This window comes from Leucopleurus acutus (assembly GCF_964270905.1).
Source record: "Leucopleurus acutus genome assembly, chromosome: 20".
NCBI classification, from domain to species: Eukaryota; Metazoa; Chordata; class Mammalia; order Artiodactyla; family Delphinidae; genus Leucopleurus; species Leucopleurus acutus.
Genome location: NC_139162.1, coordinates 13,384,952 through 13,400,397, shown reverse-complemented (window position 1 = coordinate 13,400,397; position 15,446 = coordinate 13,384,952). Strand labels below are relative to the sequence as shown.

General features: G+C 52.2%; 1 protein-coding gene across 1 annotated transcript; it reads left to right on the top strand.

Moving 5' to 3' along the window:
* The first annotated feature begins 5,571 nt into the window (after positions 1-5,571).
* ST3GAL2 (ST3 beta-galactoside alpha-2,3-sialyltransferase 2) lies at positions 5,572-15,446 on the top strand. The gene is made up of 6 exons (XM_082862155.1): positions 5,572-5,916; positions 8,263-8,456; positions 12,046-12,225; positions 13,814-13,859; positions 14,150-14,269; positions 15,123-15,446. Exons 1-6 carry the CDS (start codon positions 5,578-5,580, stop codon positions 15,294-15,296), a joined length of 1,053 nt encoding a protein of 350 aa, XP_082718281.1. The 5' UTR covers positions 5,572-5,577; the 3' UTR covers positions 15,297-15,446.

Genomic DNA, 15,446 nt, shown 5'->3' with positions numbered 1-15,446 from the left:
GATTTTATCTGTTGTTTTATCATCTATGTGTATAGAGGCCTTAAAACAATTTCTTGCTTAGCTTTGCATACTTTTGAACTTTTCATGAACTCATACTGTAAGTATTCATCCCTGACTTATCCTTTTTGTTCAACATAATAGTTTTTTGGTCATATTCATTCCTGTTTATGTCTGAAACTGGAGTTCATTCATTTTTACTGTATTACATGAATGGACCACAATTTATCCATCCTATTCTGATGGACATTTGAGTTTGCAGTTTTCAGCTATTACGCAGTGCTGCCTTGAGCATTCTCATATGTCTCTTGGTACACATGTTCACGTGTATCTGCTTGTAGAAATACTAGAGTTTACTACATACCCACCAGGATGCCTAAAATTAAAAAGATAGCAGATATCCAGGACATGGAACAAATGGCACTCTCCTATGTTACTGGTGGAAACATAAAATGCTACAGCCACTTTGGTCAACTATTTGATAATTTCTGGTAAAGTTAAGCATACTGGTGTATGTACCCTATGGTCCTGTAATTCCACTCCTAGGTATTTACCCCAGAGAAATGAGAGTATGTGCCCACAAGGTGAGTTGTACAGAAAGGTCAGGGCAGTTTTACTCATAACAACCAAAAACTAAAAACAACTCAACTGTCCAAACGTGGAAAAGAATAAACTACTGATACACACAACATGGACGAATCTCCAAAACATTGTGCTGAGCAAAAGAAGCCAGCCAGGCAGGAGTGTTTATATGAAGTTCAAGAACAAGTAAACCTAATCTATGGTGACCAGACTCAGCAAAGTAGTATAGCAGTGAACGATGACCGGGAAGGAGCACAAGGGAACTTCCGGGGTTGTGGGGTAGTGGTGGAAATGCTCTGTATTTTATACTGGGTGCTCACACACATGGGTAAACATGCATCACGCTCTACATTGAAAGACTTCTGCATCCTATTATATGTGAATTAAACCTCAATGAGAAAAACAGATTGTCCCAAGTAGCAGCACAATTTTGGGGGAAAATGAAACAGTGTATCCAACTAGTTGTCAGGGTTCAACTTAAGCTTTAAATCTGCTTAATAGGACAAGCAGGCTGAACTCACCAGCTTTATAATTCATTGATTCTAAATATTCAACCTTTGGCTGAGAAACCATTCATTCCCACCCAAACTAGGAGGACTACATTTTCTGAGGATGTCTTCTCACATGGGACATCACAAAATAAATTAGCTCAGGACAAATGGGGGAACTTTCTAATCTCTCATTGTGTCCCCAGTGTTCCATCTTCTTCTGTGAGAAAGGTGTTTTTTAATTTTTCTTTAAAAAGAAATACTGCTGGGATACACTTATGTCCATATTTTTTAAGTAAGCCAAATTAGCCTCCCAAGCATTGTACCAATTTATTTTCTCACCAATGGTGAGTGAGTGTTCTTGATACTCTGCATCCTCTCTAAACTCTTAGTACTGTTAGTTTTAAAAAATTTGCTCCAAGGGTCCATTTTAAAATCAGGTCATGACACATCCCTCCCCAAAACCCTCCCATCAGATTAATAATAAATCCTAATCCCTTCAAAGGCCTCTGTGTCCGGGCCCCTCGTGCCTACCTCTCCAACACCCTCCCCAGTTTTGCTGGCCTTCTTGCCATGCTTTGTTTTGTTTTTTTTTTTAATTAATTTATTTATTTTGGCTGCGTTGGGTCTTCATTGCTGCGTGCGGGCTTTCTCTAGTTGCAGCGAGCGGGAGCTACTCTTTGTTGTGGTGCGCAGGCTTTTCATTGCGGTGGCTTCTCTTGTTGCGGAGCATGGGCTCTAAGCGCGCAGGCTTCAGTAGTTGTGGCTCCCGGGCTCTAGAACACAGGCTCAGTAGTTGAGGCGCACGGGCTTAGTTGCTTCGCGGCATGTGTGATCTTCCCGGACCAGGGCTCGAACCCGTGTCCCCTGCATGGGCAGGCAGATTCTTAACCACTGCGCCACCAGGGAAGCCCCTCTTGCCATGTTTTTCACAGGTCAGGCTGTTTCCTCCTTGTGTACTCTGTTCCCTCTCACAGCACCTTGTAACTTCCCTGTCATGGCACTTTGTAATCCCCTGTGCCTTGCCTTTGTATTTGCCGCTAGACCAGAAACTCCATTAGGACAGGACGCATGTTTACTGTCCCACACTAGCGCCCCCAGCCCTGCGACGGCCCATTAAGTATCTGTCAAATGAATAAATAAGCCAGCACCAGCCAGGTGGCCCTGGAAGACTGGCCTGCTTCCCTCTGTGGGCACCAGAGATGGGAACTGATGCCCAAATGTGTGCCCTTCCCCCGACTCTTTTACATTGGGGTTTGCATGGGCTTAAAGTGAAAGATAGAGCAGCTGTGAAAGGGAGAAATGAGAATTAGGCATTGGCAACTGGAGGGCACAGGGAGTACCCCAGAGCAAATGACATGCATAAAAGCTCTTAACTAGGTGACTTCTGGGATTCGGGGTGCATGTCTGGGGCCTCTGACCGTTCTTGCTGCGTTCTGCCCTGTGCCCTCAGTTGCCTTCAGCACACGTTCCCAGAAGCAGCCCAGCCTTGGGATTTCCAGAGCAAAGGCTTTTGCCGGTGACCCTTGTTTGGGAAGACCCTCTCTGCTCTTCCCAAACACAGTGACGAAACTGGGGCTTTTCCTCCCCTGACAAGGCAGCCGGTTATGTCAGATGCCCCCTTTGTTGAGACTGCAAGGAGTTACCGTCTTCCCCAACGTGAGAGATGTTTCCTTCAGAGCCTCCTATGCTGGTTTCTGCCCAAGTCCGCCTTCGGGGGCCACAGTGGGCCACGCACCAGAAACCAGGTCTCCCCAGCCAGGCCCCTCGCAGCATCCCTTGCTCAGCCTGGAAAGTCACCACCTCCTGGGCTGCTTGCCTTATGGCTGGCTCTTCTCAGGTCACAGGATGCTGGGAGCAAGACCCTGCAAAACGGAGTTCTTTTCCTTAGATGTTGGTCATGGATATGAGCAAAGGGAGCCCTAGAAGAGACAGTGACCTGGCTTCTATTTACAGACAGCGCCACCAAAGGCTGTGCATGGAGTCCGGCATGCCAAAGGGTGCAGTAGAACCTTTGGAAGGAGCACACTGGACCAGTGCCACTGGGTCTGTGGGTTAGAGCTGGGAGCCCCGGTGAGGCCCGCGGACGAAGCTTCACTCTTGACCCTGGGAAGCCGGCTTCTGTGTCTCTTTGCCTCTTACCCTGGAGCCTCTGGGTAGTTGAAGGAACCCATGGGCTTCTTTCTACGCCCCGGCCAGTCACAGGCTTTGGAACTGGATAGACCTGGACTCAAATCTCAGCTACACTCAGGAGGTTGTGACTAGGCAAGTTCCTTCACGTCTGTGAGCATTGTTTCCCCACCCAGAATAATGTCTCCTTATTGGAACGTGTTAGTTCTGTTCCCTGATGGCTTTGTGGTTTGGCTTGGCCCCAGAAATTGGAGCTGCCATAAAGGGAGGGGGCGGCAGAGGTTCTTGAACATAGAGCCTGAGATGCCTACTGTGCAGCTGGTGGCAGCAGCCAGAGTTGCCGGAGGAGCTGGCTGGAGCTGGAGCTTTCCGAGCGCAGCTGTGAGGCCCAGGGGCCGGGTCAGAGCCAGGGCTGGCTGGACTTGGAGAGGAGCTGGTGGGGACACGCAGGCCTCTAGGATTAAGTGCTCCCCATGACATGGAGCCAGGGCCCGGGGGCTCCACTCTCAGCTTTGTCCCTGACTCTCACCCTGGCTCCCTAGCACATGGCATGGATTCAGGCTCCTTTCCTTAGGGTGGATCTCCAAAGCACCCTGCTGCCTCTTCTCCCTGCTCTTGCCCAGGGCAGCACAGGGTCTCAGGCTGTCAGTAGCCCATGGCATTTATTTGGTAACCTGCAGAGGAAGGCAACTGTCCAGAGGGCTGAGTGGTGGTGGTGCTGAGCGTCCTGACACGGTCAGGTTCTCTCCCTGACACCAGAGCTGGAAGGATTGTTAATGAATCAGCCAGCTAACCCAGGAATGCTTCATCTGTAGCCCACACTACAGAGGGGAGAGGGCAAATCCCAGGGCTCAGGTCAACCGCCCCCCTCACTTTGGCGGGGACTTCTCTACCTCTTCTCAGGGGTAGAGAACGCCCGGGCAGGGGCTCATATCTGCAGTCCCCTACGATCTTTTCTCTGGGCCATTTTCTCTTAAGTTTGCTGAAATTAACCTCATGTCACTGGAATAGGAACTTCCTAAACCTGGCTTTTCCAACGACTTGCCCTGTGGCTCTAGGGAAATCACTTTCTGTCCTTGTTTACCTTCTGACTGATGAGTGAGGGTGGCGGGCTAATCTTGTCTTTAGAGGCCCCAGTTAAGGAGAGCAGAGTGATGCTATCTGCAGTTAGAGGGAAGAGCCCTTTCTCTTGTCCACCCTTCAGTTAAGTGGGCATCTCCTCTACTGCCAGCTCTGTCCCCTCTGGGACTTGGGGGCAGGGCTGGGGGAGAGCACGTGTGCATGTGCGATCTGTCTGCACATTATTTTTCCTTTCTGCAATTTCAGAGTCATGCTGCGGCAGCCTGGCGCCTGACGAGTGAGGAGAACCTGCCAGGGGATTACTGCTAGCTCAAGGCAGGACAGAGGCCTCAGGGGAGCAGAGATGGGCAGAGCAGCCTCCAAGCCTGGGCCAGCAGCACCAAGACGGAGGCCTGGGCCCTGGCCTGGAGCTCGGCTCACACTCGCTCGGCTGACCCTGATGGCGTTCGAAGCAACACCCTGTTGAGAAGCGGCTGTTCCCAGGCCCCAGAGGACCTCAGAGCAGGAGCTGGAGTTTGACCACCCCAACACAACTGCAGTTGGGGCTGCGACCGTCGGGGGAAGGGGCTGGCGCCTCGGATGGGAAGTAGAAGGGCAGAACCTAACGCCAGGAGGATCTTGGTCTCTGAAGAGTTTTCTGGAACCCACGGAGCTTCCTGGGTTTCTTCTCTCTGGATTGGGGCTTGGTTCCCTCTCCTCCCCTGGCAGAGGGGTTGGACCCTGAGGGCCAACTGAGAGAGGGAAGACTCTTAAATGAAATTCAGGCTGCCTGAAGCCCACGTGCTCTCTGCTATGATTGGGGTTCAAGGGCTTCCCTGCTGCAGGGGACGAGGGGCCGCCTCGGCATCTGCTCATGAGCCACAAGGACCCCGAATGCTCCAGACTGGATCGTTTCAAGCCGCCAAAGAGGGGGACCCCCACAGCTGGCAGCCAGCAACCCCAAGGGACTAGAGAGCTGGGATGGACTGACCTCCCCCTTGCCAGGGCTCTGGGAGAAGCAGAGCCTCTGTGGCCCAGCTAGTGACGGAGAGACCCAATGAAGCCATAAGCAGGGCCAGGTGGCTCAGGGACAGGGGAGCCACTGCTGCCGACGTGCTTTCTCCTGACGCTGAGGGAGGGCGTAGTGTGGGACCTCTGCCCCTGTCCCCTCCCTGGCACTTGCCCATATGCCCTTTGCGTGTGGTGCCAGAACAAGCAGGCTACGCTGTGGCTGGCCCATCAGCGGGCTGGGAAAGGAGTGGCCACGGTGACACCTGCCTGACTGCCGGGCTGAGGCCCCAGCTCCCCAGGGCGCCGAACCATGAAGTGCTCCCTGCGGGTGTGGTTCCTCTCCGTGGCCTTCCTGCTGGTGTTCATCATGTCACTGCTGTTCACCTACTCCCACCACAGCATGGCCACCCTGCCCTACCTGGACTCGGGCGCCCTGGACGGGACCCACCGGGTGAAGCTGGTGCCCGGCTACACCGGCCTTCAGCGCCTCAGCAAGGAGGGGCCCGCCGGCAAGAGCTGTGCCTGTCGCCGCTGCATGGGCGATGCCGGCGCCTCTGAGTGGTTTGATAGCCACTTCAACAGCAACATTTCCCCGGTCTGGACCCGGGAGAACATGGACCTGCCCCCAGAGGTCCAGAGGTGGTGGATGGTGAGAAAGCTGTGGCCCTTCCTGCCTCCCCTTTGCTGCCGCCTCTCCGGTGGTCTGTCCTGCCATTTGGGAGTCACCCTTAGAGCCCCCTCTTGGATTGGGGCTGTCTATTTTCTGGCCCCCAGAGCCTTGACAAAGTGTGAGGTTCACTGGACCAGAGCCAGCTCCTAGGATCACAGATTGTGAAGGGGGAGCGAGCTTTGACCTGGAAGGAAAGAGAACTAATATTTTCTAGTGCCTGTAGAGGCCAAACATAGACCAGAGATGCCTTGCTGGGCCAGGGAGGTGAAATAGACAGGAGAAGCAGGTTCCCCAGGGAGAAGATGGGAGAAGTGAGCATGGCAACAGGAAGAAGGCCTGCCCTTTATAAAGGAGGCAGCGGCTCAGCTCCAGTGATTGTTGCTATGCAGGCAGTATCCTAATTTGTAAATGTTTGCTCAAAATAATTTGAAACACCATGCCACTCACTTGGTTCCTTCCAATTGCTGGAAAAGCCTTTCTTCTGGGTTGGGATAGGAAAGCATTAGCAACTCCTCTGGGGGCTAAGGGAGGTGAAGGGGAGGGGATGGGGGGACAGGTGTACCCAAGCCTCCCCATTCTTCCGGATCCTGTCACCTTGCTGCCGCTTTAGCTCCCTTCACCTTGTCCCTGTCATCTCTGGAGCGTCACTCCCTAGGCTTTGCCAGGGCCATCTGGTTGCCACACATGTCAGAGGTGGAGCAGCATCAGTACTTGACCCGGGGGGGCCTGCAGACTGCAGGCATTTCCTGCTGGGGGACTTGGGAGGCAGCTCATGGTCCCTGGTTTCCCCAGCTGGCACATGGGGAGGGTGATGACTCTCCCTTTTTCTCACAGTTAGGAGAGCTGTGAGGATGAGCTCCTGCAATCAGGCTTATCAGAGCAGCTCAGAGATCCTGCTTCCCAGCCCGGACTCTCAGAGTCCCTACGGATGGGGAGTCTACAGAGCAGGAGTCACCAGGAGCCACACACGCCCTTCGCATGTCAGACTGGAGCCCTTGAAGGGTCCTGCCCGTTGCTCATAGTCACACCCTTCATTTTACAGGGAAGATCGAGGTTCAGAGAGTGCCCTGAGCTTGCCTTGGTCATAGGTCTCAGTGGTGGCCACGAAGAGCCAGAACAGGCCTCTGGGCAGGGGTGGACCGAGAGGCAGGCCAGGCCCCCTGCTCACGGGGGTGGAACTCAGGGCTGTTTAAGCCCTGGAAGCCACCTCTCTGCTGCTTCCCACAGCCACCCTCTTTCGCTGTGAACTTAGAAATTCTTGTCTCAGGGCTAAGCTGCTTCTCCACACTGAGTTCATGTTCTTGTGCTCAGGGGCCCTTCCTGTGCTCAGAGAAGAGGCAGAGAAGCAGGCCCACCCATCCCCTCCATGCATTCTGTCCCCTGAGCAGCTCCTGCTTAGCCGCAAACCCACAGCGTTGCTGCTAGGACCACAGAACATTTTAAAGCCCTTACAGATGGTGGCCCAGGGGCCGAATCCAGCTCACCCAGTGTTCTTAAACTATTTGCATGAGTTACCATCATTTAGGACCTCTGTTTTTTCAGCTTCTCTTGAGAAGCCAGAAAATCTGGTCCTTCTGGGCTGACAATCCCACAAGGCGACAGCTGGTTGGAGCCACCCCTTTTCGATGGGAGCTCCTGTTGGCTGTAGGCCCCACCTGCCTCTTCACTCCTGCACGTTACCTGCCTGGCACTATAGGCGTTTAAGTGCTGCCCTGGCCTCATTTCATGGTCTTTTGCATCACTGGTGGTGGGAGGTGCAGGGGACCGGTTTCATTCCAGCTGTTCTGACTTTGAAAGAATATCTGTGCCTCTTTGCCTTTTCCCCAGGGCTCAGGGCTCCGGGTATCCTGTGGATCTTGCCTGGAGTTTCAGGCTGAGTCCCAGGGGCGCCACCTGCAGGCTGCTTGGGAATAAGCCCCTGAAGCTCCCCGGGGCTTTCCACATTAACTGCACCTCAAAATGACTATGAGACTAAGAGCTGCCCCGAGAGGACAGCAGAGCAGGGGCCTCTCTGCTTCGTGTCACAGGCCTGCAGACCCCTGGAGAAGGTGTTGAATAGCACCTTGACCCCCCGAGCCCAACCAGTACCTTAGAGCTACTCCCGAAAGCAGGGCCCTCCCTGGTCTGGTCTCAGTAGGGAAACTTCGCTATTGTTGAACAAGGTCCTTACTGCTCAGGGAGGATTTCCGCCCCGTGACAGCCCGGGGAGGAGGCCTGCGCCGGTTGGACACTGGAGGGTGAGGGCAGGGAGGGAGCAGGCGGGAGTCCCCTCCCCATCACACCCCTCCTGCTTTCTTCTCCCCTCCGCTCCCCTCCGCTCCCCAGATGTTGCAGCCTCAGTTCAAGTCACACAACACCAACGAGGTGCTGGAGAAGCTGTTCCAGATAGTACCAGGCGAGAACCCCTACCGTTTCCGGGACCCCCGCCGGTGCCGGCGCTGTGCTGTGGTGGGGAACTCGGGCAACCTGCGGGGCTCTGGCTACGGGCCGGATGTGGACGGGCACAACTTTATCATGAGGTAAGTCCCAGGGAGCTCAAGGCAGGACCCAGGACCGGCCTCCAGGAGGGGGCCCTGGCCTCCTTGGCCTTGTGCGGTCGCGCAGGAGCGGCCAGCTGCCAGGGGTGCTGTGACGGAGGCTCAAGTCTCTCGCTTGTGTTTGTCGGGGTGGATGAGGAGGCAGAACTGTCATTCTGAACTTTGCTTGAGGCCCGCGCTCAGCTTCCAGCTCTGAATGCCTCTGCGAAGAGCTGAAACTAGGCTCCTGGCTGATGTCTTGTGAAAACTCCCCCCAGAGGCCCTTTCACCTGCCTGGTCCCTTTTAGCAGTTGGGCCAGGAGTGTGGGCCCCAAAATAGTGTCTTGCTTAATAGCCACAGGTGATGCCTCTGGCAGACTCGCAGAGGAGGGGCGTCCTGGGCAGAAAAAGGAGCTGTCGGTGCCTGCTTTGGGCTCCCATCCCTTAACCTTTACCTCATAGCATTTCAATTGTGCAGGGGCTCATTCATTCTACAGACGTCTGTGCCCAGCGTTGAGGAACAGAGAAGGGCTGGGAGGGCACTCATTCCAGACGAAGACAGGAGCAGGGAGCCCGAGCGTGAGCAGGGACTAGAGGTAGATTTGTGACCCGGACATGGGCTGCTCATTCTGCTTCTGAACTTCCGTGTTTTCAGACTTATCTCCCTAGACTTGCGGCAGGAAATGCCACAGTGGGGATCCTTCCATCCCACTCCTTGGTGGAGGAAGAGCTCTAAGAGTAAAAATACTGAAAATGCCCAGTTTTCACTAAGCATCTCTTAGGATGAGCACTGCAGAAAGACCAGGTTTCCCAGGAGGCAGGGGGAAGGGCTTTGTCTTAGAAACTGTTGCTGTCTCCATAGCAACACCAAGGCAGCAATATGTCTCTGAGGCTTTTAACATTCCTTGCAGAACCTTTCTCATGTTGAGAATGGTTGGTGGGTGGGGGGAGAGGGGGATGCTAGGCCAAATCCAGGCATCCACAGCCACCAGCTGAGAAACACCATCCCCATTAAGGCTTCCTCTCCAACTGCTCTGTTCCTGCTCTGTTCCTCACAGACCCCAGGGCTGTCATGGCAGAGGCAGATCCAGACTGTGGCTTTGGTGACAATAGGACCAATACTGTGTGTGAAGCTGTAGCAGTCCCAGCAAACTGTTATTAATGAACGGGAAAAATACTTCTCATCCCCTCTAGGAGACAGTATTTCTGAACCCTAAAGACCAAGACATCAGAGGGGTACCCAGATGGTAGGCAGACTGGCAGTTCTAAAGAAATGGATTTGGGAGAAGAGAGGCAGGATCTTAATCCCTGTTCGGGGGCCAGAGCACAGTTGGTGCTGTAGGAAAGATTCTAGGCTTCTGCTTGAAGCAGACTGGAACTGAAATGGCTGAGAACACAGACTCACTCTCTAGTTCCAAATCAGGCCACTCCTGGTTTCCCAGCCCAAAGTACCCTCCAGTCCCTCAAGGGAAGGGAACCAGAGAGGCATGAGGTACAGCACAGCGACCAGTGGGGGGGGAGGGGGGAGGGGCAGGCATCCTGGACACACTGTCACCACATCATGCCATCAATGGGAGATGGGCAGGAGGGAGCCAGTAGGGGAACCCCTGTGACACAGGGCCCAGCTAGGGGGTGCTGGCCACTCTATGGACAGGGAACGTTCGAACGAGCGTAAAAAAGCTGGGAGAGCGTGTGGAGGAGACTTTGCTGCCTCTCTCCCAGATCCCTGTGTCCCCAGTGGAAGCCCAGGTTACAGTCACACGCCTAGATGGTATGATTCTGAATTGTGATCCACACAAGATAGGAATGTTCTCACAATGCGTCACAATAGAAAAGGCCAACAGGTTTTTGTTTAAAGCTGGATCACTTGTTTTTAAGATGCTCACCAAAAAAAGGGAGCTTTGATCCTGTGTTTCGCACCACTTGAAAGGAGTTAGAAGTTGTGTGTCACAGCCTGGGGGATGGGCAGGGGGGAGATTGCTCTGGGGTTCCAGGTTCTTCTAAGACAGCAGAGGAGAGACAGCCCCACATTGCACGTCAGCCCGGGACAGCTGAGGGTGGGCCTGTCAGAACGCGGGCATCCCTCTTGGCCTTGGAGTGGAAAGGGAGACAAGAACTTAAAGTGCAGGGACAGGGTGGCTGGGATGGGCAGAATTGAGCCATCTGCCCAGGGGCCGAAGGGGTGCTTCAGCTTCTTGTCTTGGTTCCATGTCTTCTAGGGAAGAGGACAGAACAGCCAGGTGAGCTGTAAGCTGTGAAAGGCTGTCTTTTCTTTTAAAAAAAAAAAAAATTATAAAAGTAATATGTGGGGCTTCCCTGGTGGTGCAGTGGTTGAGAGTCCACCTGCCGATGCAGGGGACACAGGTTCGTGCCCCGGTCCGGGAAGATCCCACATGCCGCAGAGTGGCTGGGCCGTGAGCCATGGCCACTGAGCCTGCATGTCCGGAGCCTGTGGCCTGCAACGGGAGAGGCCACAACAGTGAGAGACCCGCGTACCGCAAAAAAAAAAAAAGTAATATGTGCTTGTTATTGGGAAAAAAAAACCCAGAAATGTACGCACTAAAAAGTGAATTATCCAGGACTTCCCTGGTGGCACAGTGGTTAAGAATCCGCCTGCCCATGCAGAGGATACGGGTTCGAGCCCTAGTCTGGGAAGATCCCACATGCCACGGAGCAACTAAGCCCGTGAGCCACAACTACTGAGCCTGTGCTCTAGAGCCCACGAGCCACAACTACTGAGCCCACGTGCCACAACTACTGAAGCCCACGCACCTAGAGCCCGTGCTCCACAACAAGAGAAGCCACCGCAGTGAGAAGCCAGCGCACCGCAGCAAAGAGTAGCACCCGCTCACCGCAACTAGAGAAAGCCTGCACGTAGCAACAAAGACCCAATGCAGCTAAAAATAAAACATATATATTTTTTTAAAAGTGAATTATCCCATTCCCTAAGAGTAACCATTGTTAAAACTTTAATACTCTTCCAGATTTTTTTCTATTCTTATACAAAAGTTAGTTTTTATTCTTCCTCCCTTCCCTCCTTACTTCATTGCTTCCTTTCTTCCTTCCCTTCTCTCTCTCTCTCTGCCCCCTCCTTCTATCCTTTCTTTTTTTTTTCTTTCACAAAAAATAGAATCACACTATCTAATTTTCAGTTTTCCTTTTCTGTGTTGTAATTTCCTCTGACTGCACAGGTATTCAAAAGATATGTGTTAAAAGGAAAGAAGTGAGATTCCTCACGCCACTTGGTTTTTTTCACTCAATAGCTCTTGGACGTATTTCTTACCAGCACAGGTAAATCTACTTTTTTCATTCTGGTGACTACATGCTATCCTGTTACATGAATGTACCAAAATGTATTAACCAGTTCTCTATTGTTGAATTGGTTTTCCTTTTCACTATTGTAAATAATACTGCAGTGGATATCCTTTGCACACTTATGCAACCATTTTTATAGGATAAATTTTAAGAATGGAATTGCTGGATAAGTGCATACCTATTTACATGTTTGATGGCCAGCAACAAACTGTCCTCTAAAACTCTTGTACCAGTTTCCACAGTGGTGTCTTCTCACACCACCCTCTTGTCCCTGCAGGATGAATCAGGCGCCAACCGTGGGCTTTGAGCAGGATGTCGGCAGCCGAACCACCCACCATTTCATGTACCCTGAGAGTGCCAAGAACCTGCCCGCCAACGTCAGCTTCGTGCTGGTGCCCTTCAAAGCCCTGGACCTACTGTGGATCGCCAGCGCCCTGTCCACGGGGCAGATCCGATTGTGAGCTCCTCTGCTGGCTGGAAGTGGGATATGAGTGACAGGCCCACCTTGGGAGGAGTTGTCCAGGGAACGGATCTTAGAATTCCTTTAATTGAATATTTTGGCCAAGAGGGGCAGGTGAGGAGAGAAACAGTGGTAGGGAGGGCCCAAAACAGTGGTTAGCTGAGGCCATAGCTTGTTTTGGGTCACTCCCTGCATGGTGGCAGCCAGCACACTGGTGGTAGTAAGGTGGAGAAGGACACTTTTCCAGGTCTCCTTTCTAGGAGGTAGCTCCTACTGTGGGAGCTCTGCCTTCTGAGAACTTTCTTTGGAGGCAGTTGCCCAATCACAGCTGGGAACCTCAGGAAATTCAATTCACCAAGTAGTTTTTTTTTAACAGCTTTATTGAGATATAATTCACATACCATACAATTCACACATTGAAAATGTACAGTTCAGGGGCTTTTAGTATGTCTACAGAGTTGTGTAACCATCACCACAAGTAATTTTAGAATACATGCATGTTCTAAAGATGAAGATAACCTGAAGATACTCCTGTACCCCTTGGCCATCTCCCCCACTCCCTCCACCCCTCCTCCCTCCCAGCCCTAGGCAACCACTAATCTACTCTCTGTCTCACCAAGGTTTGTGTGTGTGTGTAAAAATGTATGCGTGTAACAAAATATACTATTTTAACCACACAGTTCATTAACATTAAGTATATTCACATGGCTGCGCAAACCTTACCACAGCCCATCTCCAGAACTTTTTCATCATCTCAAATGAAAACTCTGTACCCACTAAACAGTAACTCCTCATTCCCCCCTCCCCCAGCCTCTGATAACCACTATTCTTTCTGTTTCTGATTTGACTATTCTAGGTACTTCATACAAGTGGAATCGTATAGTGTTTGTCCTTTTGCGTCTGGCTTATTTCAGTAGCATAATGTTTTCAGGGTTCATTCACGTTGTAGCCTGTGTCAGGATTTCATCCCTTTTAAAGGCTGCATAGTATTCTAGTGTATGGATATACCAGATTGTTTATCCATTCATCTGTCAACGGACAACTGGATTGTTGCCACCTTTTGCCTGTTGTCACCACGTATTTTTTAAACACGGAAGTATAAGTTACAGTTTTCTGACTTTATCTTACGTTTGGGAGTCACAAGGGCTAAAATAAGTGCTGTAGAGTTTAAGTCCCATGAATACTCAGAAATGGGAGTGTAGGTTACAGGCACCATGGCTGACTAATAGGGAAGGAGGGATTTGTGCCAAATATGAGGAGAGTAGCAAGAGGGCTATTGTGGGCAGAGGTAAGAGTACAAACATGGTGGGTGTGAGATGATCACAGCAGAGCCTTGTGGGAAGAAAAGTTGGGGCTGGGTTATGGAAGGCCCCAGTGCTTGTCTAAAACATCCTTATTTCATCTTGAAGGACATAGGGAGCCACTGAAGGCTTCTGAGCAAGGAACTGCAGTGATGTGCTATGGGACAGCAGTCTGGAAGCAAGGGAGCCTGTCGTGAGGCTGTCATCACTTGGGCCTCAGTGGGAGAAAAGGCATCCCTGGGTCCATGGAGCCACCTCAGTTTTATTTTTCTTTCTGCTTTCAGCACCTATGCCCCAGTGAAGTCCTTCCTTCGAGTGGACAAAGAAAAGGTAAGTTTCCTCCTCCCCCTTCTTCATCCCCACCCCAGAGGAAACAGTGCAGACCTGACTTGTGCTGTGCCTGGTCTTGTGGTTCAGATACCCCCCAAACCCTTCTAGAACCTTCAGAGTGCCCATCTGCTGGTATGCCTGACCCCACACAGAGGCTGCAGGAACCAGAGAACCCTGATGAACAGGTCCACTGGCAAGCATGGAGGAACTGGCAGAAGCTGCTTAGAGCCTGGCCTGAGCCTCCAGGTCCCCAGAAGCCCTCACGTGCTCATTACACCTTCTCCTCTCAGGTCCAGATCTACAACCCAGCCTTCTTCAAGTACATCCACGACAGGTGGACAGAGCATCACGGGCGGTACCCTTCCACGGGGATGCTGGTACTCTTCTTTGCTCTGCATGTGTGTGATGAGGTGGGTAGTTGATAAAATAGCGGGACCCATAGATGAGAGGGAGTCCGCCCTTGTTGGGGCTTAGCAGTGCCTCAAGAGGAATGTGTTTTTGCAGGAAGAAACAAAGTGGCTTTCAGTCCCCCAATTTCTAGGTTGTAAGGTATAGATCTGCATTTCCCAGACTTAACTACTTTCATGATTTTACCAAATCTGAAATCATTTCATTGAAACGTTAAATTTATTTAAAAAGGAAATTGAATACTACTACCATAATTGATATTACTTGCCATAAACAATAAGCATAAACGTAAATGGAATGGAAATGACGTAGTTAAGTAGTTAAGTTTCAGCAGGATGGTGTCTCCCACAGCTGTGGGCCCCAGGCCTACTCTGTGTTAAAAATGGAGGTTAGTCATTAAAGGAGCCCATCTCTCTAGCAGGGGGAGCTACTGTGCCATACACGGTAGTGCTCATGCCCAGCACACCCACTTTTGCCAGTAAACTCTTCAGTGTATGGTACTGGGTACTTGACCAGCTTTCAATAAAAGTACTCCATTAAAAAAAAAAAAAGGTTAGCAAGGGTTGGAGAGCTGTCACAGACTAGCCCCAAACTGAGGTGTTCTTGATGTAATCAGAGGGTGGTTGGAAGGAGAACCGGAAGGGATCAGAAGTCTCCCTCTGGGACTGTGTCCTTAGCGTCAGGGCTGGGTGTCCCCGGTCTAACTGCGCGCTGTAAATTGATGAGCTGCCGGCCTCTGGCTGGGGTCGGCTCGTCGCGGCTCCCCTCTCCTTCCGCACCACGACCCGAGGCTCTTCCGCGCCCTCTGCTCCCTGGTCCCCGACTTGGGGTGACCCGCGCCGCCCTCCCCCGCAGGTGAACGTGTACGGGTTCGGGGCCGACAGCCGGGGCAACTGGCACCACTACTGGGAGAATAACCGGTACGCGGGCGAGTTCCGGAAGACAGGCGTGCATGACGCCGACTTCGAGGCCCACATCATCGACATGCTGGCCAAGGCCAGCAAGATCGAGGTCTACCGAGGGAACTGAGCCCGACCCAGCCGTGACTCTTTCGGCCCTACCGCGAAGCGCCGGCAAGCGCTCCAGCCGGGACTCAGAGTCAGCCCGGGGGTGGTGGCCTAAGCGCGGGCGCGGCGCTCTATTGGGCGTCAGCAGGCAATCGGGAGCGACGCCGCCGCA